Genomic DNA, 21,964 nt, shown 5'->3' on the forward strand with positions numbered 1-21,964 from the left:
TGGAGAAAAGACGATAAGCAAAAATACATTTTGATACCTCTTAATTTGTGTTTGCTGTCTAGTCCCTAAATTCAAAATGGTCAATTTACACCATTGACTACGAGTGTAGAGCCAATACATACACACTATTGTTGATGAAAAATTCCTCCAATATAAAAGTAAAAAAAACAAAACAAGATAATTCCTCTTATATACAGACAACGAGGATAACAAAATTGTTTGAATAACCTCCAACCCCCTTACTCATTCCATTTGTTTTGACATTAAAATTTCTAAAATATATCATTGTTCAAAAAGTTTTTTCTTTAAAAATTTCTCATTTTCCTATGTTAAATAGCAATTTTTATCTTTAAAAAAAGAAAAAGAAAAAAGCATCTTTAAAATGAGTTGGTACTCATCTGACTCAAACTCAACAGCTGACTCAGACTCTAACAACTATTCGTCGAACTCTTTCTTTCTCTGCACAACCAGTTCTTAGTTTCATCAGTCTGACCATTAAACTTCTCAGGTTAGAGATCGTATGGTTCATCCAATTTGTTTTGCACTTATGATTTATGTGTTGGATTGGACGATGTTAAATCTTTGCTTGTCTTAAGTTTGTTGGATTAATCACTTGGTTTGACCCACTTCATTTTTCATGGTCTAATTGAAATTTGACGTGAAAATTCGACATGCATATATGTATGTATGTGTTAGTGTTTGTGGGTATTTGTGTGTCTGAAAGTATGCATTTTTGTTCATGGGAAGTGCGCTGTACAAAATCAAACTAGTTCACACGTATTATAATGATAGTTTTAAGTTTATAACTAAAACTTATAATGCTATTTGTGGTTTATGAGACAATGGAGAAAGGAAAAGAGAATTGGAATTTTGTACCTATGGGGTTAGAATGTTTGTAAGATTTCTTTGTTTATATCCTTGTCTTCTGACTTCTTGGTAACCAAATGGACTTCAAAAGAATGTGAACTGTGTGATGAATTATATAAAATGCAAATGGCCTGATGTGGTTGTTCTTTGTTTAATACAGGAAAGATGTTTGAGGGGAAGGTGTTGGGAAATGGTCTCGTTGAAGAAGAGAGGGAACTTTCTAAGTCTTCAACTAATAAGGTACTTGGATATATACTGAGACAGCTTCTCCCTTTTACTTTCTAAGGACTACAATGGAACTTTCTCTATATGTTTGAAAGGTTTAAATGGTGTATACTGTTCTTGAAAAGGTGAAGTGATTTCTGTTTATAGTTGTCAAGATTTTTAATTAGCTTTTCTGTCTACTTTCTAAACTGCTGCAACATTTAGATGTGTTGTACTCTGCGGTAGAAATTCCTTTCTTGTCTTTCTGCCTTTGGTTGTAAGCTAATGAGTATAGCTTATTCTATATTAGTAATGATGCTAGTTATATTTATAGAGAGAGAAAACAGCAAACCTTAGGTATTTTTTCTGCCATTTTGATTATTTATTACTTATTTAGTTTTATTATCTGATATCTATAATTCTGTAAGTTTTCGGAACAAATGAGCATAGAATTACCCCTAGGCATGAATACTGTTAAGTAAACAACACTGAAATATACAGGTGGTAGCACATACTTTTATTAACTTAACATAAAATTTTAACAACATTACAAGAGGCCAGATAATTAATCCCATCTTTTTTGTTGGCAGAGATATGGTTTATCCCATACTTGGCCGATTGTTGAATGATTTTTTTGCATACAATGTTTATGTTTTACGTTTTCTTTTGATTGGCAAATTACACATGCACCCGATGGGTCTTGAAGTTGAGGTAGAGCTCATTGTCTTTGTATTTACTTTTTTCTGCTCCTCTATCCTTTCATCTTCACCTCTCTCTCTCTCTCTCTCTCTCTCTCTCTCTCTTGTTTTGGAGGGGGTGATGCTATAAATCATCTTCACATCAGTGGAAATAACTACATCAACCCTGAAATTTAGGCTTTTAAATATGTGAGTAGCAAGTCATGGCTAAATCAAGTGCTTGGGCATCTACTCCATTGAATGAAGGGATGGCCCATTATAAATAGCAGTAGTAGATAAAACTACAAAAGTGTATTTTACTTGGATTTTTCTGTGCAGATTACCATCTCTATCCTTAGTCAGCTTCATAGGGTTCTGGTTTGTCATATGCAATTTTATCCAGAAAATTTCAGCATTTTAGACATCAAAGATGTTTGTTGTCTCTGTAAGAGTTGCAAAGGTTCTCTTTAAAGGTGTTTAAACCATACTATGGAGGTTTTATTTATTTAGAAATCTTTCATAAGTCACCTTGAAAAGGTTTTTTTATAAGAATTATAGTCTCCAAGCTGCAAATCCTTCTGGGGGATCATAGGTCTGTTCAAATTAAATCAGCTGCAAAATCTAACTGCTATGGGTTATGTTCTAGAGACGTATGTAAAGACATTGTAGCAACAGGTAATGCGTTTATGGATGTAATTGGCATGATAGGTGAGCTTTGCCATCAAGTTATCATTTTCTAAGTTGATCTCTGAAATATTTTTAGCATAATCATTGATGCAACAGATGACACCACAGTTTTGAAACCCGGAGCATTTAAAGAACTGGAAAAGGGAGAGATTCAAGGTTTTTGAGGTCGGATTAGGGTTCAACCGAGGTCAAACCATGACAAAATAAAAATTATTAATTCAATTTCATAGAATTAATATAATAGTGACATAAAGACACATTCGAGTTCCCACGGGTGCATTTTATAAATTTTTTCCAAAACACACTCCCCTAAACTGGTTGAAAAAACCTGCTTGACCTCTGGTTTCTGGTGAATGCAGTCGAACCGGCTGGTCCAGTTATAAAAACTATGGATGACATAACTACTTTTAAGATTACAGAAAGTAGTCAAGTATTCTTTTTCAATATTTTGTGATATGACTCTAACTGGCAATTGTTTTGAGCTTGATGTTTCAAACCCTTAATTGCTTGTCTAATATTTTTTTTTCTTTTGTTTGTCTAAGGTTGACCCTGGTATACCTGCCTTACTGACCTGGCAGCGAAAGTTAAACAGTGAGGGAAGTGCTCTTTCTGAGTTCTCTCTAAATTTGAAAGAGATAGTTCAGATGGTATGCTTACAGATTTAGTTTTAATACCTTTTCTCTTTGGACCCTTAAAATCCTTCGCTTCCCTTATTTTATGTAATCAAGCACATAGATGTGTTAATTGCTTTTTTGAAAGGCCTAAGGACATATACACACACAAACACATACATGCAGATCTGTACATACATACATACAATACACATGCACACATATCTGTTGTGTATGCATGTGCTTATGCTTTCCTTCACAGATATTTTTAACTTGCTTATGTTTCTGCATCCTTACCATGGTCTTGCTGATGCATCAGAATCACATGACAAATTCACGAACATTAGGACCTTAGCCCCTTTATTATGGTTTCATGGGTGCCAACTATATTGTTTGTTATATTTGGTAGGCTCCAATAGGATTTCGGCTGTGGCGCCATGTCCGAGAAGAGGCTGCTAAAGGAAATGTAACTTTCTTTCTTTTTACCTATCCAGCTTGTATTGGTGCATTGGTTATGGTAAGGGATCCATGAGCATCTTCTTGTTCTCTTTGCAGGGGGTTACTATCAATCCATTTGTTAGACGCCTTGTAACATCTTGTCATGGCATTCCCTTAGGTGGTATAGGGTATGTGTTCAATCTTAATCACTCATGATAGATGTTTATCACTATATAATGTAACATAAAAGCCATACATACATTCTTTAATACATATAGTAGACATTTGTGTTTCTAGTAGAAGATATTTATTATTGAACATTATATAACTTTATGTGAAGAAAATGCCAATGAGCTCTAGCTCAAACGCATCTTCTTCCCTTGTAAAAGTAAGTTGGAGGGTGAGGTTATGGGTTTAAGAGCCACCAGGTGCATTTGTAATCGACCAATTAAAAAGAAGTTTATGTGAAAAAAATGTGAAGCTGAGAATATTTCCTCACATTGTTTGGCATTATCTTTACTGATTATAACCAGCTGAAAACTTTCGGATATTACCCAATTATTGTATATTGCTTCTTTTAGTGAGTTTTAGAACTTAGTCATCTCTTCTAAAAATATAATGTTCAGATCAGGAAGCATAGGAAGGAGTTACAGAGGTGAGTTTCAGCGCTGGCAACTATTCCCTAGAATATGTGAAGAGAAACCAGTTTTAGCAAATCAATTTTCGGTAAGTTCAAAGAATATATCGTTGAAGTATTTTTTCATTGATATGTTGAAGGAGATATTATAAATATTCCTTTATCTAGGGCTATGTTTTTTCTAGTGTTAGAGACCTTGTGTAGCTGTCAAAATGCAATGCTGTATCTGTCTTCCCAATTTAACTAAAGGGGTGATATGTTGAGGCATTCCCTGGCCCTATCTGGTCCATTTATCCTGAAACAGCTATTATCATAATGCTTTTGAGGACAGATTTAACTGTTTTAATCTGATTTTGAACTTTTAAGAAATAGGTTCAAAGTTTTACTTTGTTCAAAGTAGAGTCACGGTCCATAGGACCATAGGTGATACCAAAATTTTGGAACCAAGGCTTGATTGTTGTCGAAACAAAGAAATTAAAGGAGACTTTGAACACATATCTTTTTTTATGGATCTTTGGTTTGGTATTTAGTTCTGATATCATCATTAAATAAAATGCACGTGGCTGATTTGGTTTGAGTTTACACATTTTACAAGGAAAATATGAAGGATGATGTCATCCATGGCTATGAGATTTTTATACAATTTACAGGATACGTGACCCTAGATGGTGGGAAATGGTCAAAGACTTTCAATGGTTGATCAGAAAATATAGGGATAAGTCTTTGATGAAAAGTTCATTGAAGCACTTAATGTTACTTAGATAAATTTTTGTTTCTATTTTTTATAGTTGATATTATAGTTGATCTTTCATTGGATGGAAATAAAATGAAGAACGGAACATCTGTTATCATTAGTATCTTTTCATTGGTTATTATCAAGTTTCTGCAAAATTTGGAATACAAACACTTGTGCAGGTTTTTGTTAAGCGCTCAAGTGGTGAAAAATATTCAACAGTGTTGTGCCCAGGGAGCCCAGAGGTGCTTAAGTAAGCAACTATTAGCTGCACTGTTAATTTGAATGCTTCAGAAATTCTTGAGAGCTTCATTTCATTTGTGTTTGAACTTACTGAATACTATGTCTTCCACAGAGAAACTGCAGTTTCAGGGATTGGATCTTGGGACTGGAATCTGAATGGAGGCAACTCTACATATCATGCTTTATTCCCAAGGTCTTGGACTGTATATGAGGGTAATTGTTAAGTGGTATACTTCTCAGTCTACAGTGATCTTTATCATGGATAATTTGTCTCATGCATAGGTCACCCGTTTCTTTTTAAATCCAGGAGAACCTGATCCGGAACTTAAAATGGTTTGTCGTCAAATTTCGCCTGTTATCCCCCATAATTACAAGGAGAGCAGCTTCCCTGTAACAGTTTTTACTTTCACGGTAGGAAAGGATCTATTAGATACATGGTTGTCTATATCAGATATATAGGTAGCCTCACTATTGAGTTGTGGTTTTAATTTTCTTCAGCTGTACAATTCTGGAAAGACTGCTGCAGATGTTAACTTGCTTTTCACATGGGCAGTATGTCTCCTTTTCATGTGTTCATCACTTTCAAATTTATGTCCTTGGTTCCATACTTATGTTAGTTGTATTTCTTTAAAGCTTTTTCCTTCTTGGAGTTACCAAGTATATTTTATGTAGATTCCTGAAAAGAATTTGATGTGCCGGAATTCATTAAATCTAATGCAAAATCTTCTTGTCAATGCCATTTTAGAATTCTGTTGGGGGGCTTTCTGAATTTTCTGGTCAGCACTTCAATTCAAAAATAACGTAAGAAATTTGTCATTTGCTTGACTTCTTCTTTATATATCTTACCTTTTCTTTTATTGATTTTCAAAATTATAATTAGATACATATGTGTGCGTGTGTTTGTTTGTGAAGGATTACATACTTGTGCCAGCATACGTGTGTGTGAAGATTGCTTATCTATTTTTTAGCATGCCTATTGTTTATGCTAAACCATAAGATTATTTATTCTGCTAGGATGAAGGATGGTGTGCATGGTGTACTTCTACATCACAAGTATGCTCTTTTCAATTCTTCCCTTTGTTTGATCAGTTCAATCATTATATGGTATATGTTCTGATACTCTCCATGCAATACCCCTCACATGCCACTACAGGACTGCAAATGAAAGGCCACCTGTGACTTTTGCAATTGCAGCAGAGGAGACCGAAGGTGTTCATGTCTCTGAGTGCCCTTACTTTGTGATATCTGGTAACTCTCAGGGTATCACTGCAAAAGACATGTGGCAGGAAATCAAGGAGGTTGGTAGACTTCCCATATTTTACATTCACATTTCATTAGAAAGGTTCTGGTGGGTGTAGTCAGTTGTCCATAGGTTTTACTGGCTAGAGACAAGACTATAGGACTCTTCTTTAGAAAGTTTCCCTTCCTTACCAAAATAAAATAAAAGACATCTCATCAGTTTCCTACATTTGCACATTTGTGCCAGCCATTTAAGTTTTAATCCTACCGTGTATTCACAACTCAAGAAGGATTTTGGTTTCAGCAGATTGTATCCTGATTAATTAATATTGCCTGGCTTTTTCTTGGTGACAGATTGGCTTTCTTATCTTTTTTTTCTTTACCTGAACCAATCATCTTCTTTTCACCTTTTTATCTAAGATTATTATGAGCTTGAAGAAGAATAACATATCTTGATGATCTTGGTTGTGGAAAGTGTGGGAATCAAGTGGGATTTGACTTTCTTTGAGGTAGCCAGCCTCCAAAGAAGAAAGGGGATTAGGTAGAGAGCCTAGAGAGAAAATAGAGGAATTTGTATCAGTGTTCAATATAAGACCGATTACATGGCTCCTCGTATTTATACTAGGAATCTTACACAGCAAGTTTCAAGAAAAAAGCTCAAGATTGTCCTTTTAACCAACTACTGAACAACTGCTTTGTAACTATTTAACTATCTTGGCTTTTGTCTGGTCATATCCACACGTGTCCTTAATTGGGTTGGACTAGACTTGTTGCACTTGGTTTGGATAAATTACAATTTCGCTCAAATGTGACAATTGGGTTCGTAGATCAGAAACTATAAGATTTGGCATTATGCCTTAGAATATGAAACTGTTACTGTCTAAGTGAGATTTGATAAATAACATTGATCTCAATATCTTAAGTTGGGTATAGGTGAAATAATCATTTAACAATTATTTTAAATAGAATTTTCTTTGTGTTTTCACCTTTGGTAGTTTTGCCTCTCCCATCCCACTGTCAAAGGGACATTTTCAGTCTTAAGGGTTTGTTTTTTGTTTTTTTTGTTGTTGTTGTTTTTGGGGGGGAGGGTGTTCAGCTACATGGTGATGTTTATATTTTGATGCTGGGATCACAACCAAAATTTTTTTATTTAAATTTTGTTTGAAATCTCAGATTTAATTTTTTGAATTTTGAATTTCATATTTTTCTAGAGTTTTACTATTGAATTTTGAATTTAATGTTGTTCATGATTTTATGGAATGTAACTGAGGCTTGATGTGCTCCTTGATGCCTATTAAAATGAGGCTCCAAGAATGGCTTGAAGCATTGAAATTTTTTTTTTCATTTGAGATGTTTCTCTTAGTTTGGTGGTGATTGCAAGCAACATAGGTGCTGAAGTTAGGCAGATTCTGTTGGAATTAAACAAAATACTGATAGGCCTTTCCTCACTTACTCTCACAAACACTCACACACTACTTAGTGTATAGAAGAGACTCACACTCACAAATTAAATAAAGGGAGAGAGAGTGGAGAGGGAAGAGTTAGAACTCTTTAAAGCTTTGTATTTCTCTTCAACTCTTGCTTAGAACTTGATGGATGAATGGGTTTATATAATACACCATCCAACCTTTAACTCCTACTACATTTATTTTTCTAGCTCTTACATTCATAAATCTCACACATAATTTCAATAAACCTCCCACTACATTAACTTATGAAACTCACACTTATTTATGAAAGATTAATTAAAAACAAGTTTAACTTCTAACATCCCCCCTTAAACTTGTTTTCTTGATTACTCCAAGTAGGGCTTGCAGCTTGTTGAATGTGTCATACTTGAATGGTTTAGTGCGTATATCTGCAACCTGATCATGTGACTTCACGAACTCAAGATGAACTTCCTTTCTTGCAATACATTCTCAAATAAAATGATACCTTGTGTTGATGTGCTTGCTTCAGTCATAAAAGATTGGATTCTTTGCAGGAGCTAGTGCTGACTTATTGTTCACAAATATCTTTGTAGTTTCTTCTTGAAACATTTGCAACTCTTTCAATAAACTTCTAAGCCAAATTGCATGACAAACACCGGAGGTAGCAGTAACATACTTAGCTTCACAAGTGGAAAGTGTCACGATTTGCTGCTTTTTGGACATCCATGTAAATGCAGTATCACCCATATAGAATACAAAACCAGTAGTACTCTTTCTATCATCCGTGTCTCTGCCCAATCATTATCACTGTAGCCAACAAGTTTAAAACCTTTAGAGGGTGAATACAACAGTCCATAATCCAATGTACCTTTTAAATAGCGAAGAATTCTCTTGGCAATCTTCAAATGAGTCATCGTCAGTGCTTCCTTGTAACGACTAACTAGTCCAATGCCAAAAAGAATGTTTGGTCTTGTGCATGTTAGATACCTCAGACTACCAACCAAACTCTTGAAGAATGTTGGATTAACCCTTTCTTCATTGTCATGCTTTGACAAATTCACTCCACATTCTACAAGGGTGACAACTGAATTGGAATTTAACATCTATATGAACAAATTGCAATGGCTTGGTTGCTTTTGTACTAGCTTCTTTTGGAAAGCTCTTCCTTGATTGCTTGCCAAGAAGACATCCTTCACTAAGCTGGTTAGGATGCTCAATGGAAGGCAATCCCCTCACCATCTTCATCTTTGTCAACAATTGTAGTCCTTCAAAGTTTAAGTACCCAAATCTTAGATGCCAAAGCCAAGAAGAATCTTTAAAACAAGCCTTTAGACATCTAATAACATCAGTTTGAATATTTAACAAGGACATTCAATTTCTTGTCATAGGCACATTAGCTATCACATTATTTCAATGATCCCTTATTAAGCAATTACAATCTTTCAACTGAATATCATAGTCTTTCTCAAGGAGTTGTTCCAAACTCAAAATATTAGTTTTCATGCTTGGCACATAATATACATCAGAAATAAATTGATGATCTCTATTCTTTAAACGAATAATAATTTCACCTATCCCCTTCACTAAAACTTTGGATGAGTCATCAAAGGTAACATTCCCAACCACCGATTCATCAATCTCCATAAACATCCTTTTATTCTCACACATATGGTTGCTAGCACCAGAGTCAAGATACCATGCACCATTTTCTTCTTTGTATGCCAACAACAAAGTTGGCTCCACTTCTTCATTCTTATCTTCAACATAGTTAGCTTTTTCCTCAATAGTGTTAGCGGCATTTTTACATTCAGAAGCATAATGCCCATACTTTTGACAATTATAACATTTGATATTGGACTTATCATACCTTCTTCTATATGGTCTTGAGAAACTTCCTCTTCCAAGATCTCTTGTGGATTGTGAACTTTGACCCCTCTCTTCATAATTGGGAGAGTTTTGACCATTCCTTCCTCCAAATCCTCTCCCTCTACCATGTCCACATCCTCGGCCTCTTTGGCTACTTTCACGCCAACCTTTCTCATTCAAGGTGAGCTTTGCTTATAGGACTTGCTCCAAAGGCTCTTGCTTCTTCTTATTAAGCCTTTCTTCATGGGCTTGTAATGATCCCATGAGCTGGTCAATGGTCATTGACTCCAATTCTTTTGATTCCTCAATCGCCACAACGATATAGTCAAACTTAGAAGTTAATGACCGTAGGATTTTTCTACCACACGCACATCATCCAAGTTCTCACCATATCTCTTCAATTGATTTACAATTGCCAACACGCTTGTTGATCTTCCTTTTGAGCCTTTTGCAAGGCTTCCTTTTGGTTTGGGGTCAAAGATTCTTCCACTTGTGACTCCACATAACCTTTCTCCACAATCTCCCATGCATCTTGGGATCCGAGCAACACCTTCATTCGGATACTCCAATTTCCAATGTTTTATTTGGTAAGTCGAGGAAATTGGAACAACACCATCTCATTAGCAATAACCATTCCCACCACGAACTGATAGGCTCTGATACCACTTTGTTGGAAATAACACAAAATTCTAATGGGCCTTTTCTCACTTACTCTCACAAACAGTCACAAGCTACTTAGTGCATAGAAGAGATTGACACTCACAAATTAAATAAAGGGAGAGAGAGTGGAGAGGGAAGAATTAGAACTCTTTTAAAGCTTTGTATTTCTCTCCAACTCTTGCTTAGAACTTGACAGATGAATGGGTGTATATAGTACACCATCCAACCTTTAACTCCCACTACATTTATTTTTCTAACTCTTACATTTATAAATCTCACACATAACTTCAATAAAGCTCCCACTACATTAACTTTTGAAACTCACTTATTTATGAAAGATTAATTAAAAGCAAGTTTAACCTCTAACAGATTTTAGGTAGTGACTGGTACAATTTGTCATTTTTTTTTTCTTTCTTTTCCCTTATCTCTATTTTTCGACCTAGCCATCGGGCATCAAATTTCCTCAAAGGAATCTGACCTTTCTTTATTTCTCTTCTGTTATGCATACAACGAAAAAGCTTTATCTTCATTTCTCACATAACTTGATATGTGTATTTCTTTTCTAACAGTATGGATCCTTTGAGCGCCTTAGTTCCACAGAAATGTCAGTGCCTTCAGAACCAGGATCATCTATTGGGGCAGCCATTGCTGCCTCTCTAACAATTCCATCAAATGCAGTACGTTCTGTAACATTTTCATTGGCATGGGACTGCCCTGAAGTAAACTTTTCGAGTGGAAAAACTTATTACAGGTGGCTAGCCAAAATTTTGTTTGAGAAATATCACATTTCAAAAAGTTATCTATTTGTTGAAAATTTTTATCAACAGGCGTTACACTAAATTCTATGGTACCCATGGGGATGCTGCTGCAAAGATTGCACATTATGCTATTCTTGGTAATGTTCCAGTGTGTGTGTTGTACATTGATGATTTGTTTCAACCCTAGGATTTTAGAGTTTTACTCCATGTTTGAAAGCAAGAATATAAACTATAGTTCAACTCATATGTAATAAAGTTGGCCATAATGCCCGTACATTCATAAGATTTTTGATTGCTAGGGAGTGCTAATACACAAAATAAATTGTTTTTATTGTGAAGAAATTGTTACTTCAATGCCCTTATTTTTGTTTTATTCTTTCTGAATATAGAGAATGGCCATTGGGAGTCCCAGATAGATGCATGGCAAAGACCTATTCTTGAAGACAAGAGGCTTCCTGAATGGTGAGTTTTGACATGTTATTTCTTGTGCATGTATAGTCAGATTCTAACTTACTCTGATGGTTTTCTACAGGTACCCTATTACTCTCTTCAATGAGCTCTATTATCTTAATTCAGGGGGGACAATTTGGACAGGTATTGTGGAGCTTGTCTTTATGTTTTAGGACAGCATTGTGTGCACATCCTGTTTACATGAGGTTTCCTCTCTATTCTAATAAAGCTTAGCCAACACCAAAGTTTTGGGACTATGACTTGGGTGGTGTTGTATCAAAAACGTTTTTGTGATTGTTGACTCAAGTAAGTAACCACGAGTTAGTTTTTATTTTTGCAGATGGATCACCGCCTGTTTATAGTTTAGGAAGCATTGTACAAAGGAAGTTCTCCCTTGATAGTTCCAGGCCAGGTTTGAAAGACATAATCGATGTACCCCATCAAAATGATACCGCTGGTGATATTCTTGAAAGGATGACTTCAGTACTTGATCAAATCCACACCACAACTTCATCAAACTCTGCATTTGGGCCAAATCTTCTTCAGAAAGGAGAAGAAAACATTGGGCAATTCCTTTATTTTGAAGGGATTGAATATCACATGTGGAACACTTGCGATACCCATTTCTACTCATCTTTTGCATTAGTCATGCTTTTTCCAAAACTTGAACTTAGCATCCAAAGAGACTTTGCAGCAGCAGTAATGATGCATGATCCCAGTAAGATGAAACTTCTACGTGATGGAGAGTGGGTCGGTAGAAAGGTGCTTGGAGCTGTTCCTCATGATATTGGAATGAATGACCCATGGTTTGAAGTAAATGCTTATAGCCTTAATAACACTGACAGGTGGAAAGACTTGAATCCAAAATTTGTCCTCCAAGTTTATAGGGATGTGGTTGCCACAGGTGATAAGAATTTTGCACAAGCTGTTTGGCCCTCTGTTTATGTTGCAATGGCTTATATGGAACAATTTGACAAGAATGGAGATGGGATGATTGAGAATGAAGGCTTCCCTGATCAAACTTATGATACATGGTCTGTCACTGGTGTGAGTGCATACAGTGGAGGGTTGTGGGTGGCCGCCTTGCAGGCTGCATCTGCCATGGCACGTGAAGTAGGTGATAAGGCATCTGAGGATTACTTTTGGTTTAAGTTTCAGAAGGCAAAAGCTGTGTATGATAAATTATGGAATGGTTCTTACTTCAATTATGACAGCAGTGGCAGAAGTTCAAGTTCATCCATTCAGGCTGACCAATTAGCTGGACAATGGTATGTTGTGACTGAAGCAATTTTCTAGATTTTTTTTTTAATATCATATTCTTTAAGAACATTAAGAATGGTTCTTTCAATTTATGCTTGCATATGCGTGTGCGTGCGTGTGTGCGTGTGTGTGTGCTTGTGCGTGTGCTTGCTTATCCAATTTTTGCTTTTAAAATCTGGATAAAATCCTCTGATTTTTCTTATCCAAGGCCAGGGAAATATCTTTAGCAATTAGCATGTGTACCAAATGGTTTCTAGTATAAATTATGCTTACACTAGTCTCCACGTGGGACAATTTCTGGATTTATCTAGAGCCTATGTTATATTTTGTATAGAAATACATATACAGGTGCATAACTACACCTATGTCAGTACTTTGTGTCATATATTTTGTTCATTGCCAGTCCTAAGCCCAGAAAAGGAATGGGGGGGGGGGGGGGGGGGGGGGGGGTTGTAGGCTGACAGCTAGCATAAAATTCAGTCACTTTATTATGAATAGAACCCTTACAGACACAAGTTGGGGTATCCTCTAGTAGCAGCCAACACAAAAATTTTGGGACTATGGATTTATTGCTGTATTGTGTAAAAAATATTTTTTGTATTTTTTAAGAAAATGTGGGAGAATTAAAGTGTCCATACTCTTGACCTTAAAATGGTCTTTTTTTAATTTATTTAATTTATATTGTTATTATTATTTTTTCTGTACCGTGTCATGCATGGTTATTCTATTTCTTTCAGTAACAATGGTGGTGGATTAGAAGTTTCTGCGTATTAACTCTGTAGGTATGCTAGAGCATGCGGTCTTTTACCAATTGTTGACGAAGATAAGGCCAAAAGTGCACTAGAAAAGGTCTTTAACTACAATGTCTCAAAGTTGAAGAATGGAAGGTGGGGAGCTGTCAATGGGATGTTACCTGATGGAAATGTTGACATGTCATCCATGCAATCAAGAGAAATATGGCCTGGAGTCACATATGCTGTTGCTGCAACAATGATTCATGAAGATATGATTGATATGGCATTTCAGACTGCAGTTGGAGTCTACGAAGCTGCTTGGTCTAAAGAAGGACTTGGGTTAGTTAGCTCTTCGTTTGCCTTTTCTTCTAGAATTAGTTTGTTTTATTAACTCAAGCAGCTCAAGATTAATAACCAAAAGCTATTATGACTGTTTGTCGCATCGAACAGAAGTGAACTTTGCTCATTTCATTTTCCTTGTTTTTGATAAGGATGCTTGGTTAATCCTATATTCCTATTACTCCTTCCCCTCCTTGCAATATATATATAATTGTCAATCTTGTACAAATTTTCTTGCAAATCTATGTCATTAACTGTTAGTAGATTCAATAGTTTGCCTTAATCAAATTGATATTTTCTTTGACTTTGTGGCCTGATAAAATCATATCACTTATGCAACTTTATATAACTATATCTTTATTGACAAGAGCCAAAAGCGTGAGGATATTTTCATCAAAAAAGAATGGATGTGAATGTTGCATGCTATTAGCTTATTTTCTTGATAATATTTCTTTTGGCTTAGAGTTTCCTTTTGAACCATTCGCAATAATAATTTTAATCCCACTATTCAAAACTAAAGCCCATATGAACTTTTTTACATAAATCGTGCCCTGTGCTGTCACCTTGAGGTCATGACATCTTATGTAGCAAGAAATAGGCAAAGTATAGAAGGCAAAAAATGAAAGGAAAGAAGAAAAGAAAACCTAAATGGTTGCTTGCACTTCACATCTTTGTTTATTAGTACCATATATATATATATATATTTTATTAAGATGTAGGGCACTTGCTCAAACCATTAGATCTTTTCTTGATTCTGAAATACAACATGTACATAACACCACTAAGACATGGGAGAATGCGTAAGTGGCTAAATCTGGACTCTACACGTGGGGTGGCTCTGAGCAAAGGGAGAGAAAGTGTTGGCTAAGAGATCTTGTCTTGGTCTGTGCTAAAGGCGTGATTGCCTTGAGAAGGAAGTAAGATTTACACCTGACATGGTATTCAAGCACTCACAAAAAAGGGAATTAGTGACTTTTTAAGGTCAGAAGCTATGAGGATATCCCTTATTGGTCGAATGCACAATGAGTCACCTTAGGAACACGTGTACCAATCACAATACTCCTATTGTCTCTCTTAATGTCCAAGATTTGTCTCCCAAGCAGTGGCAAAGCTATCTACCTATGGGTCCTAGTGCCACGTTAGTGCAGTTCTTATCCCTTAGTTAACAAATAATATCACAGCTGTGAAAAGATCCAAAAGAGAGAATATGATGACTTGACACTTGTCCTTATATTCAGCCATGTTCCTTAGAATATAAAATGAACATGTAGCTGTGCTATTAAGGCAAGAACCCAACTAGATATTTTGAGATGAAAGTAGAGAGTTGGTAGGAAAGAAAGGCAACTTCATTGTAAACTAATATCTTTCACATACGTAATACAAGCTAAGCCGAGCAAGAATGTGGTGTTCTTGCTCAAATTGTGGTTTTTTATCCATTCTCTAGGGTTTTCCACGTACATCTTGTGTTGTTTTGTTAATCAGCTTCTTTTTCTTGTTTAAATGTGTGTCTTTTTAATGTCTTACCATCGCTTTCTTTGTTTCTTGTTTGAGTGTCATGTCAAAGCTTACATCTTTTTGAACTTTCTCATGTAAATGTACTTTTAAATAACTTATTTCACTCACATAAATAAGCTCAAATCTAACTTGCACGTACACAACACAAAACTGGATATTCATGATGTCATTCAAGAAACTTTTTGCCCAGGTTATTCCTGGAAGAATTTTTTAGTTAACTGTTGGTTAATTCATTTAGGTGATACCTAAATTCCTTCTTTTAGATTATTAACAAGTTACCATTTTGTGCACAGTTATTCTTTTCAAACGCCAGAAGCTTGGAACAGCAAGGACCAATACAGATCTATGTGTTACATGCGCCCTTTGGCCATATGGGCCATGCAGTGGGCACTAACGAGACCAAACCTTCTTGATGCAGAGGCGAGACAAGAAGTGAAGGAAGATTTTATGTTTGTGCACCATTATGGGTTCTCAAAAGTTGCTTGCCTTTTAAAGTTGCCTGAAGAGGGAAAGTCTAGAAGTCTTTTACAGTCTTTATATGAGTTCGCCTTGACTAGGGTTGGGATTTAAGTCAGGTTTCCACAACTATCCAGAGGCCTGTAAATAATTCTATTTGATTGTTGTATATACTATATAGCACCTTGAATCTTAGTTGAGACAACTATTTGATGTACTAGCAATGGGCCCGCGGGATGTGTAGATAATTCTGTAAGCTGCTAAGTAATAACATGAAGTAGTGTTGTGATAATATGATGAGGTTTATTTTAAATTAACGATGTAATACAAAATTAAGGGGGATGGGGAATTTTGACTATAGAGTAAATGTCATATAAATTAAAAATTAGTTATTATATGGTGTAACTAATAAGTGGATTGTTTGTTTAATCATAGTTTTTGTTTCTTCAATGCATTGGAGTTGGTATTAATTTTTTTGTAATATCATTGTTAATTTTTTTGTTTGATGTCATGTTTATGTTATTGAAGTATGATAGCGATATGTTAAACACTTAGTGAAAATAGTAATATTCTATTAAAAGGATTCTATTTATAATCCAAAATATGTAAAGAGTGGTGAGGTGGAAAGTCAAATGAAAAATTGCTTTAACAAAGCACCATCCACAATAATGAAGCTCATCTAGTTGCTGAACACAACATTTTTAATATTAATTTAACAAATTTTGGTCAATTAGAAGTCAACGGCCCATTGGATTAGTCGTCTTGCGGCTTCCAACTTGTTCATTGCCTTCTTGAGCAGATGATTTGTCATGACATTAATGACATGAGCCTGGAAGTAATGCCTTTGCTTCTTGGAAGCTGTTATTAATGCAAAAGCCAATTTTTCCAGTATTAGATTTTGTCCTTCTGCTCCCCTTAGTGCTTGGCTTGTATAATAAACAAGCTTTTGTATCTTCCTTTCTTCCCTAATTAATGTTGAACTTACTGCATGTGGGAACACTGCTAAGTATAAATATAACTTCTCACCTGGTATGGATGGACTTAGCAAGGCAACAGTGGTAAGATAAACTTTAAGATCTTAGAAGGCTTTTTGGCACTCGTCTGTCCATTTGAATGCTTTCCTGAGAACTTTGAAAAAGGGTAAACATTTATCTGTAGCTTTTGAAACAAACCTATTTAGAGCTGCAACTCGTCTAGTGAGGGACTGGACTTCCTTGACATTCTTTGGTAGTTCCATGTTCAGTATGGCTTGGATCTTATCTAGATTCGCTTCAATTCCTTTCTGTGAAACCATGAATCTTAGAAACTTCCCTAACGTAACCCCGAATGCACACTTACTTGGATTTGAAAGTTTAAAATGTGTATAAAACACCCTTGAACGTTTAGACCCAAAATTACAAAATATCAATTCAAGCTTATAATCAAACAATTAAAGTGCGGAACATGAACAAAAACCAAACACAGAATTGATAACTAATCTAAGCCAAATATAAACACATCCACAGCAGTAAATATAAGGCAAAGATAAAGGGAAGGAAGATGCAAACACATGGACAACACACGATGTGTTATCGAAGAGGAAACCGAAGTCTTCAGCGTAAAACCTTTTTGCCGCCCTCCAAGTGGTCAATAATCCACTAGAAAATGTAGTTGGAATACATGAACAGCAATAGACCCTCTAAGCCTAATCTACCTAGGTACCTAAGCCCTCTAAGCTTCCTGCTCCAACGAGGTTGTGCCGAACCTTTTTCTTTTCTAGCTTACCGGATTTCGCTACTAGACTATAGCATTAACTAATGTATATTAGTTCCTTCCAAACTGCTTCCCTTAACACCAAATAAACCTTCTCACAGACGTGGGTGTGGTGAGAAAATGATTTGGTCAATGACCTCTCAAGGGTATAACAATGGAGAGGAGGAGAGTAGAGGAATTTGTAGAGACTTTAACGTAAAGATTGTGCATTAATCAATCTTGTTTTTCTCTGGGGTTTCTCTCAAAAATTCTCTCTGGAAGCTCTTTGCATTTTGTGGGTATAAGGGTCTATATATAGTGGGGTGAGAAAGGAATGCGAAGAGTCAGTTTTTCTCAAACAGGGCTGATTGGCGGCTTGGCCTCGCGACTAGTCTGAGTAACAAGTTCAAGCCACAAGATAACAGCCTAGTAAGCCTGGGACTTTTGTCCTGTAGTGCGACAGTTGGCGTGACCCTTCAGCTCCCATGTGTGCATCTCACGTGCCTGCAGTTGGCGGCTTGCCAGTCGCGAGTCAGCCACAAGTCCTAGCCGCGAATCTCTGCCTTCTTGCACATACTTGAGTTTTTCTTCACATCTTCTCACACACTACCCTTACAATAATCCGACCTAAATACAGGGTTACTAAGTGCTTAAATTACAAGCAAATTGACACGGAATAAAGTCAACAAGATGGTTGATTAAATTCAACCTTACAGGATTCAGCTTTATATTGTATCGTCTAAGTATGTTAAATGTCTCCTATAGGTCGTCCAGATGTTTCTCCTCGTCCAAACTCATCACTAGCATATCGTCCACATACACCTCTATATTTCGTCCTATCTATGGACAGAACATGTGATTGACTAACCTCTGATAAGTTACCCCTGCATTCTTCAAACCGAAGGGCATCACCTTATAACAAAATAAATCTTGACTGGTAATGAAGGATGTCTTCTCTTGATTTGCTTAGTCCATCTTTATTTGATTATACCCTGAGAAGGCGTCCATGAAGCTTAGCAACTGATGACCTACTGTTGATCCACCAACTAATCAATGCGTGGCAAAGGATAACTATCCTTGGGGCAAGCTTTGTTCAAATTAGTGAAGTCTACACACATCTTCCACCATTTGCCTTTTTGACCATCACCATGTTAGCTAACCAATCTGAGTAATAGACTTCCTGAATAAATTTCGTTGTGGTTAACTTCTAGACATCTTCCTTAATAGCATTGTTTCACTAAGAAGCAAAGACCCTCTTCTTCTAACGAACAGGCTTGGAAGATGGGTGCACACCAAACCTGTGTAAAATGCTCTTCTAGACGTAGTTTTTGATATTCTGTTGTGTAATTTTTGCTAAGGGTTCAGCTTCCACCTACTTTGTGAAGTAATCAATTCCCACTATCAAAAACTTTATCTGCCTGGTTCCAATTAAAAAGGTGTCACACCCCGAACCCAAAAGGGTCCAAGGCATGAGAAATACATCCCAAGGGTACTTGTAGATTTTTCCTTTTTGGCAAATCAAACTATAGGAGATCTTTCTTTTCCCTTCTTTTCCACAAGATAAGAATATAAAACCATACTAAAATCTCCACATTACAAGTCAGAGCTCTATAACACATTTACAAACAATAACTAAAAATCATGTGCCTCCACATAATACATGAATATATTACAAAACTCTAATGATTTAAACTGAAAGTTCCAAAGTTCTCTAAAATATCCCAACAAAACTCTTGGGCTAACAAGTCTCAAGAGCCTAACTTCTAATAAAATTAACTACTGCAAGCTCCCTTAAAAACAACTAGATCAAGTGACCAACCATTAGTAATGTAAGTCACCCAATTCAGCATTAAACTCCAATCACTACCGATAGGGAAAGCTCCATTCCCATGATATAGCTAATTAATCTGTAAGACTATGAAAAATTGGGATGAGCTAAGGCCCAGTAAGTAGCATAATTAATAGGGGTGGGGGAAATGCAAGTTTCATCTTCAATAATAATAATATGACAAGAATGATTAAATAATGAAACACAAAGTTTCTCAAAGTAAATACCTTGAAATTATATACTATAATCTGTGAGCATCAACAATATAATTTCCAAAGCTATAATATCTAACATAAGGTAAATTATTACAAATATACCACACTATCACATAGACCGGTCAACGGATCCACCCATTCACAACTGACATGATATTGTCCTCTTTGGTATGCAAACTCTTTGCCCCATGGACAGTAGCCTCACCTATACCCTCAAGGTTTTTCTCTCCCCCCATGGTAGCATAGAGAGTGCGTCAAATAGGACCTTTCTTGCATGTGGTCTTTTGGCCCCATGGGCAGCAGCCTCACCCACACACAATCAAGGAACCTCTTCCCTCCATAGGCAATAGGGAAGAATGCGTCATCCAAAGTGAAAGAGCACTGACCTGGATTTGATTCCATTGTCACAAAAACTACTGAAACCAAATCGGGTGATCACCGAAAAATCACACATGGCATGGTGTAAAAACCACATAAACTCACAAGTTACATTACTTTGAAACACACAGTTTATATCCAGGTAGTTTAAGAAAAACCTTAAATAATCTAACTCACACAAAGTTTGTAAGGTATTCAACTTCATTCTTGTCAAAAAGATTTTCTATTGATTTCCCAATTAATAAGATAAGATAAGCATCTTTAAATTTTCTAACATACCATAAAATCCATGTTTTCCTTATCAAAGATTAAATAAAAGATGCTCATTTTTCCATATTAACAATTCATGCATTTCCTCAAATGCAATACCAAATATGATGCATTTTCATATATATATATATATATATATATATAACCATAGGTAGTTTCCAAAAGTGTGTCTAACCCAAAAAACATTTATGTAACATGATTATTTTTCAAAAATCCCATTAAAAAGCTACTTACCTTGCAACCCGCAAAAGCCTAATTCTCCAAGCTTCAAAGGAGATTAGCTAGAACCTAAGCAATATCAAGCGAACCTAGTATTTAGCCTCACAAATAATATTTTCTACTTCCAAAGTTTCTCAACCAATTAATTTACAAGGCATAGACTCCCATTATACTCATGAATCATTCAATGTATTGTCTCTAACATCAAAACCTCAACATTTTATAAGTACTTCCCACAATATTTACACCACATCAACAAGAGACCCATGACACCAAAATCATAATATCCTCGAAAACAAACAATTTAAATCTTTGACTAGTTTCAAATAATCAATAAAAATTATATTCACCATTTATTTCACATTAAAAAGCCAAAACCTCCAAATCTTTACCACTTAGATCACCACTATTGGTACAAACCATAAACCTACTCATTAAATAATTCCACCAGTACAAAACCCATACATATAAACACATAAATATCATTTCCAATACTCATAAATCATATGGGTATCATTATTTAAACTTAGATAAAAATAACCCCAAGCAAAAGTGTAAAACACACCAAAAAGATTAGAAACTTTTACCTCAAATAAAGGGATGAAGATACTTAGAGATTCCTAAGGATTTTTCGGTGACATTGCCGGAAAAATGATGGTGAAGATGTTGATTTGGAGGGGGTACCATGGGAAAGGATGAGGGAGTATGAGAGAAATGTTTGTGTTGTGTTGAGAGAAAATGAAAAAAGAAAGAAAAAAAATGAAGTGAGCCGGCCAAAGAGGGGAGACTGAAACGTGTGGTGGGAATGGGTGGGGTAAGTGGGGTAGTTGGGAGGCATGTGTGGTCCATTAAAACATGGGCAAGAGCGTCAAAATCTATGTTGATGATATGGTGGTGAAGAGCAAGGTGGTATCTGAGCATTTAGGAGAGCTCGGCAGCACCTTTGATGTCTTGAGGAAGCACAAGCTACGCCTAAATGCTTCTAAATGCTCATTTGGCATGGGATTAGGCAAGTTTTTAGGCTACAGGGTTACTCATGGGGGAATTGAGGTTAACCCTGATCAGATCAAAACTATTAATGATTTAAAACCACCGCAAAATGCCAAGGAGGTCCAAAAGCTTACTGGGATGATCGCAGCCTTGAACTGATTCATTTCTAGGTCGGCGGATAGGTGCAGACCGTTCTATCTCTTGATCAACAAGTGGAAAGGATTAGAGTGGTCCGAGGACTGTATTGTGGCCTTCCAACAACTCAAGGAGTACCTATCCCGACTACCCATCATATCTAGTCTTAAGGCCGATGAGGTCCTATATGCATATATTGCTGTGGCCTCTCATGCTGTGAGCCTGGTGCTAATACAAGATGACAATGACCTTCAAAAGCTAGTCTATTACATGAGCAAATCACTACACAAAGCTAAGGTCTGATACTTACCCTTAGAGAAAGCCATATTAGCTGTAGTCCATGCCACGAGAAAGCTTCCCCATTATTTTCAGGCCCACACAGTGGTTGTACTAA

At 36.1% G+C, this 21,964-nt stretch overlaps 1 protein-coding gene across 2 annotated transcripts; it reads left to right on the forward strand.

Moving 5' to 3' along the window:
- The first annotated feature begins 378 nt into the window (after nt 1-378).
- On the forward strand, nt 379-16,254 carry LOC112028466 (uncharacterized). Of its 2 annotated transcripts, XM_024061160.2 has the most exons (20): nt 379-508; nt 1,028-1,107; nt 2,978-3,082; nt 3,456-3,512; nt 3,602-3,672; nt 4,111-4,210; nt 5,037-5,107; nt 5,210-5,310; nt 5,405-5,508; nt 5,596-5,649; nt 5,843-5,898; nt 6,112-6,150; nt 6,251-6,395; nt 10,862-11,043; nt 11,120-11,187; nt 11,440-11,512; nt 11,583-11,644; nt 11,841-12,768; nt 13,543-13,833; nt 15,642-16,254. In XM_024061160.2, the coding sequence occupies exons 2-20, from the start codon at nt 1,033-1,035 to the stop codon at nt 15,916-15,918; spliced, it is 2,859 nt and encodes a 952-aa protein (XP_023916928.1). In that variant the 5' UTR covers nt 379-508; nt 1,028-1,032; the 3' UTR covers nt 15,919-16,254. The 2 variants fall into 2 exon arrangements, with proteins under 2 accessions (XP_023916928.1, XP_065637258.1); XM_065781186.1 differs by lacking the exons at nt 379-508; nt 1,028-1,107; nt 2,978-3,082; ... (2 more) ...; nt 4,111-4,210; nt 5,037-5,107 and having other exon boundaries at nt 5,215-5,324.
- Nucleotides 16,255-21,964: the final 5,710 nt, after the last annotated feature.

The sequence above is a fragment of the Quercus suber genome, unplaced genomic scaffold, assembly GCF_002906115.3.
Source record: "Quercus suber isolate HL8 unplaced genomic scaffold, Cork oak 2.0 scaffold_258, whole genome shotgun sequence".
Classification (NCBI taxonomy): Eukaryota; Viridiplantae; Streptophyta; class Magnoliopsida; order Fagales; family Fagaceae; genus Quercus; species Quercus suber.

Excerpts from the sequence above, each read along its gene's own strand:
- LOC112028466 (XM_024061160.2), top strand. The coding sequence starts at position 1,033 with ATGTTTGAGGGGAAGGTGTTGGGAAATGGTCTCGTTGAAGAAGAGAGG. Across the intron at positions 5,311-5,404 it reads GTCTTGGACTGTATATGAGG|GAGAACCTGATCCGGAACTT; the intron begins GTAATTGTTAAG and ends TTTTAAATCCAG. Across the intron at positions 6,396-10,861 it reads TGTGGCAGGAAATCAAGGAG|TATGGATCCTTTGAGCGCCT; the intron begins GTTGGTAGACTT and ends CTTTTCTAACAG.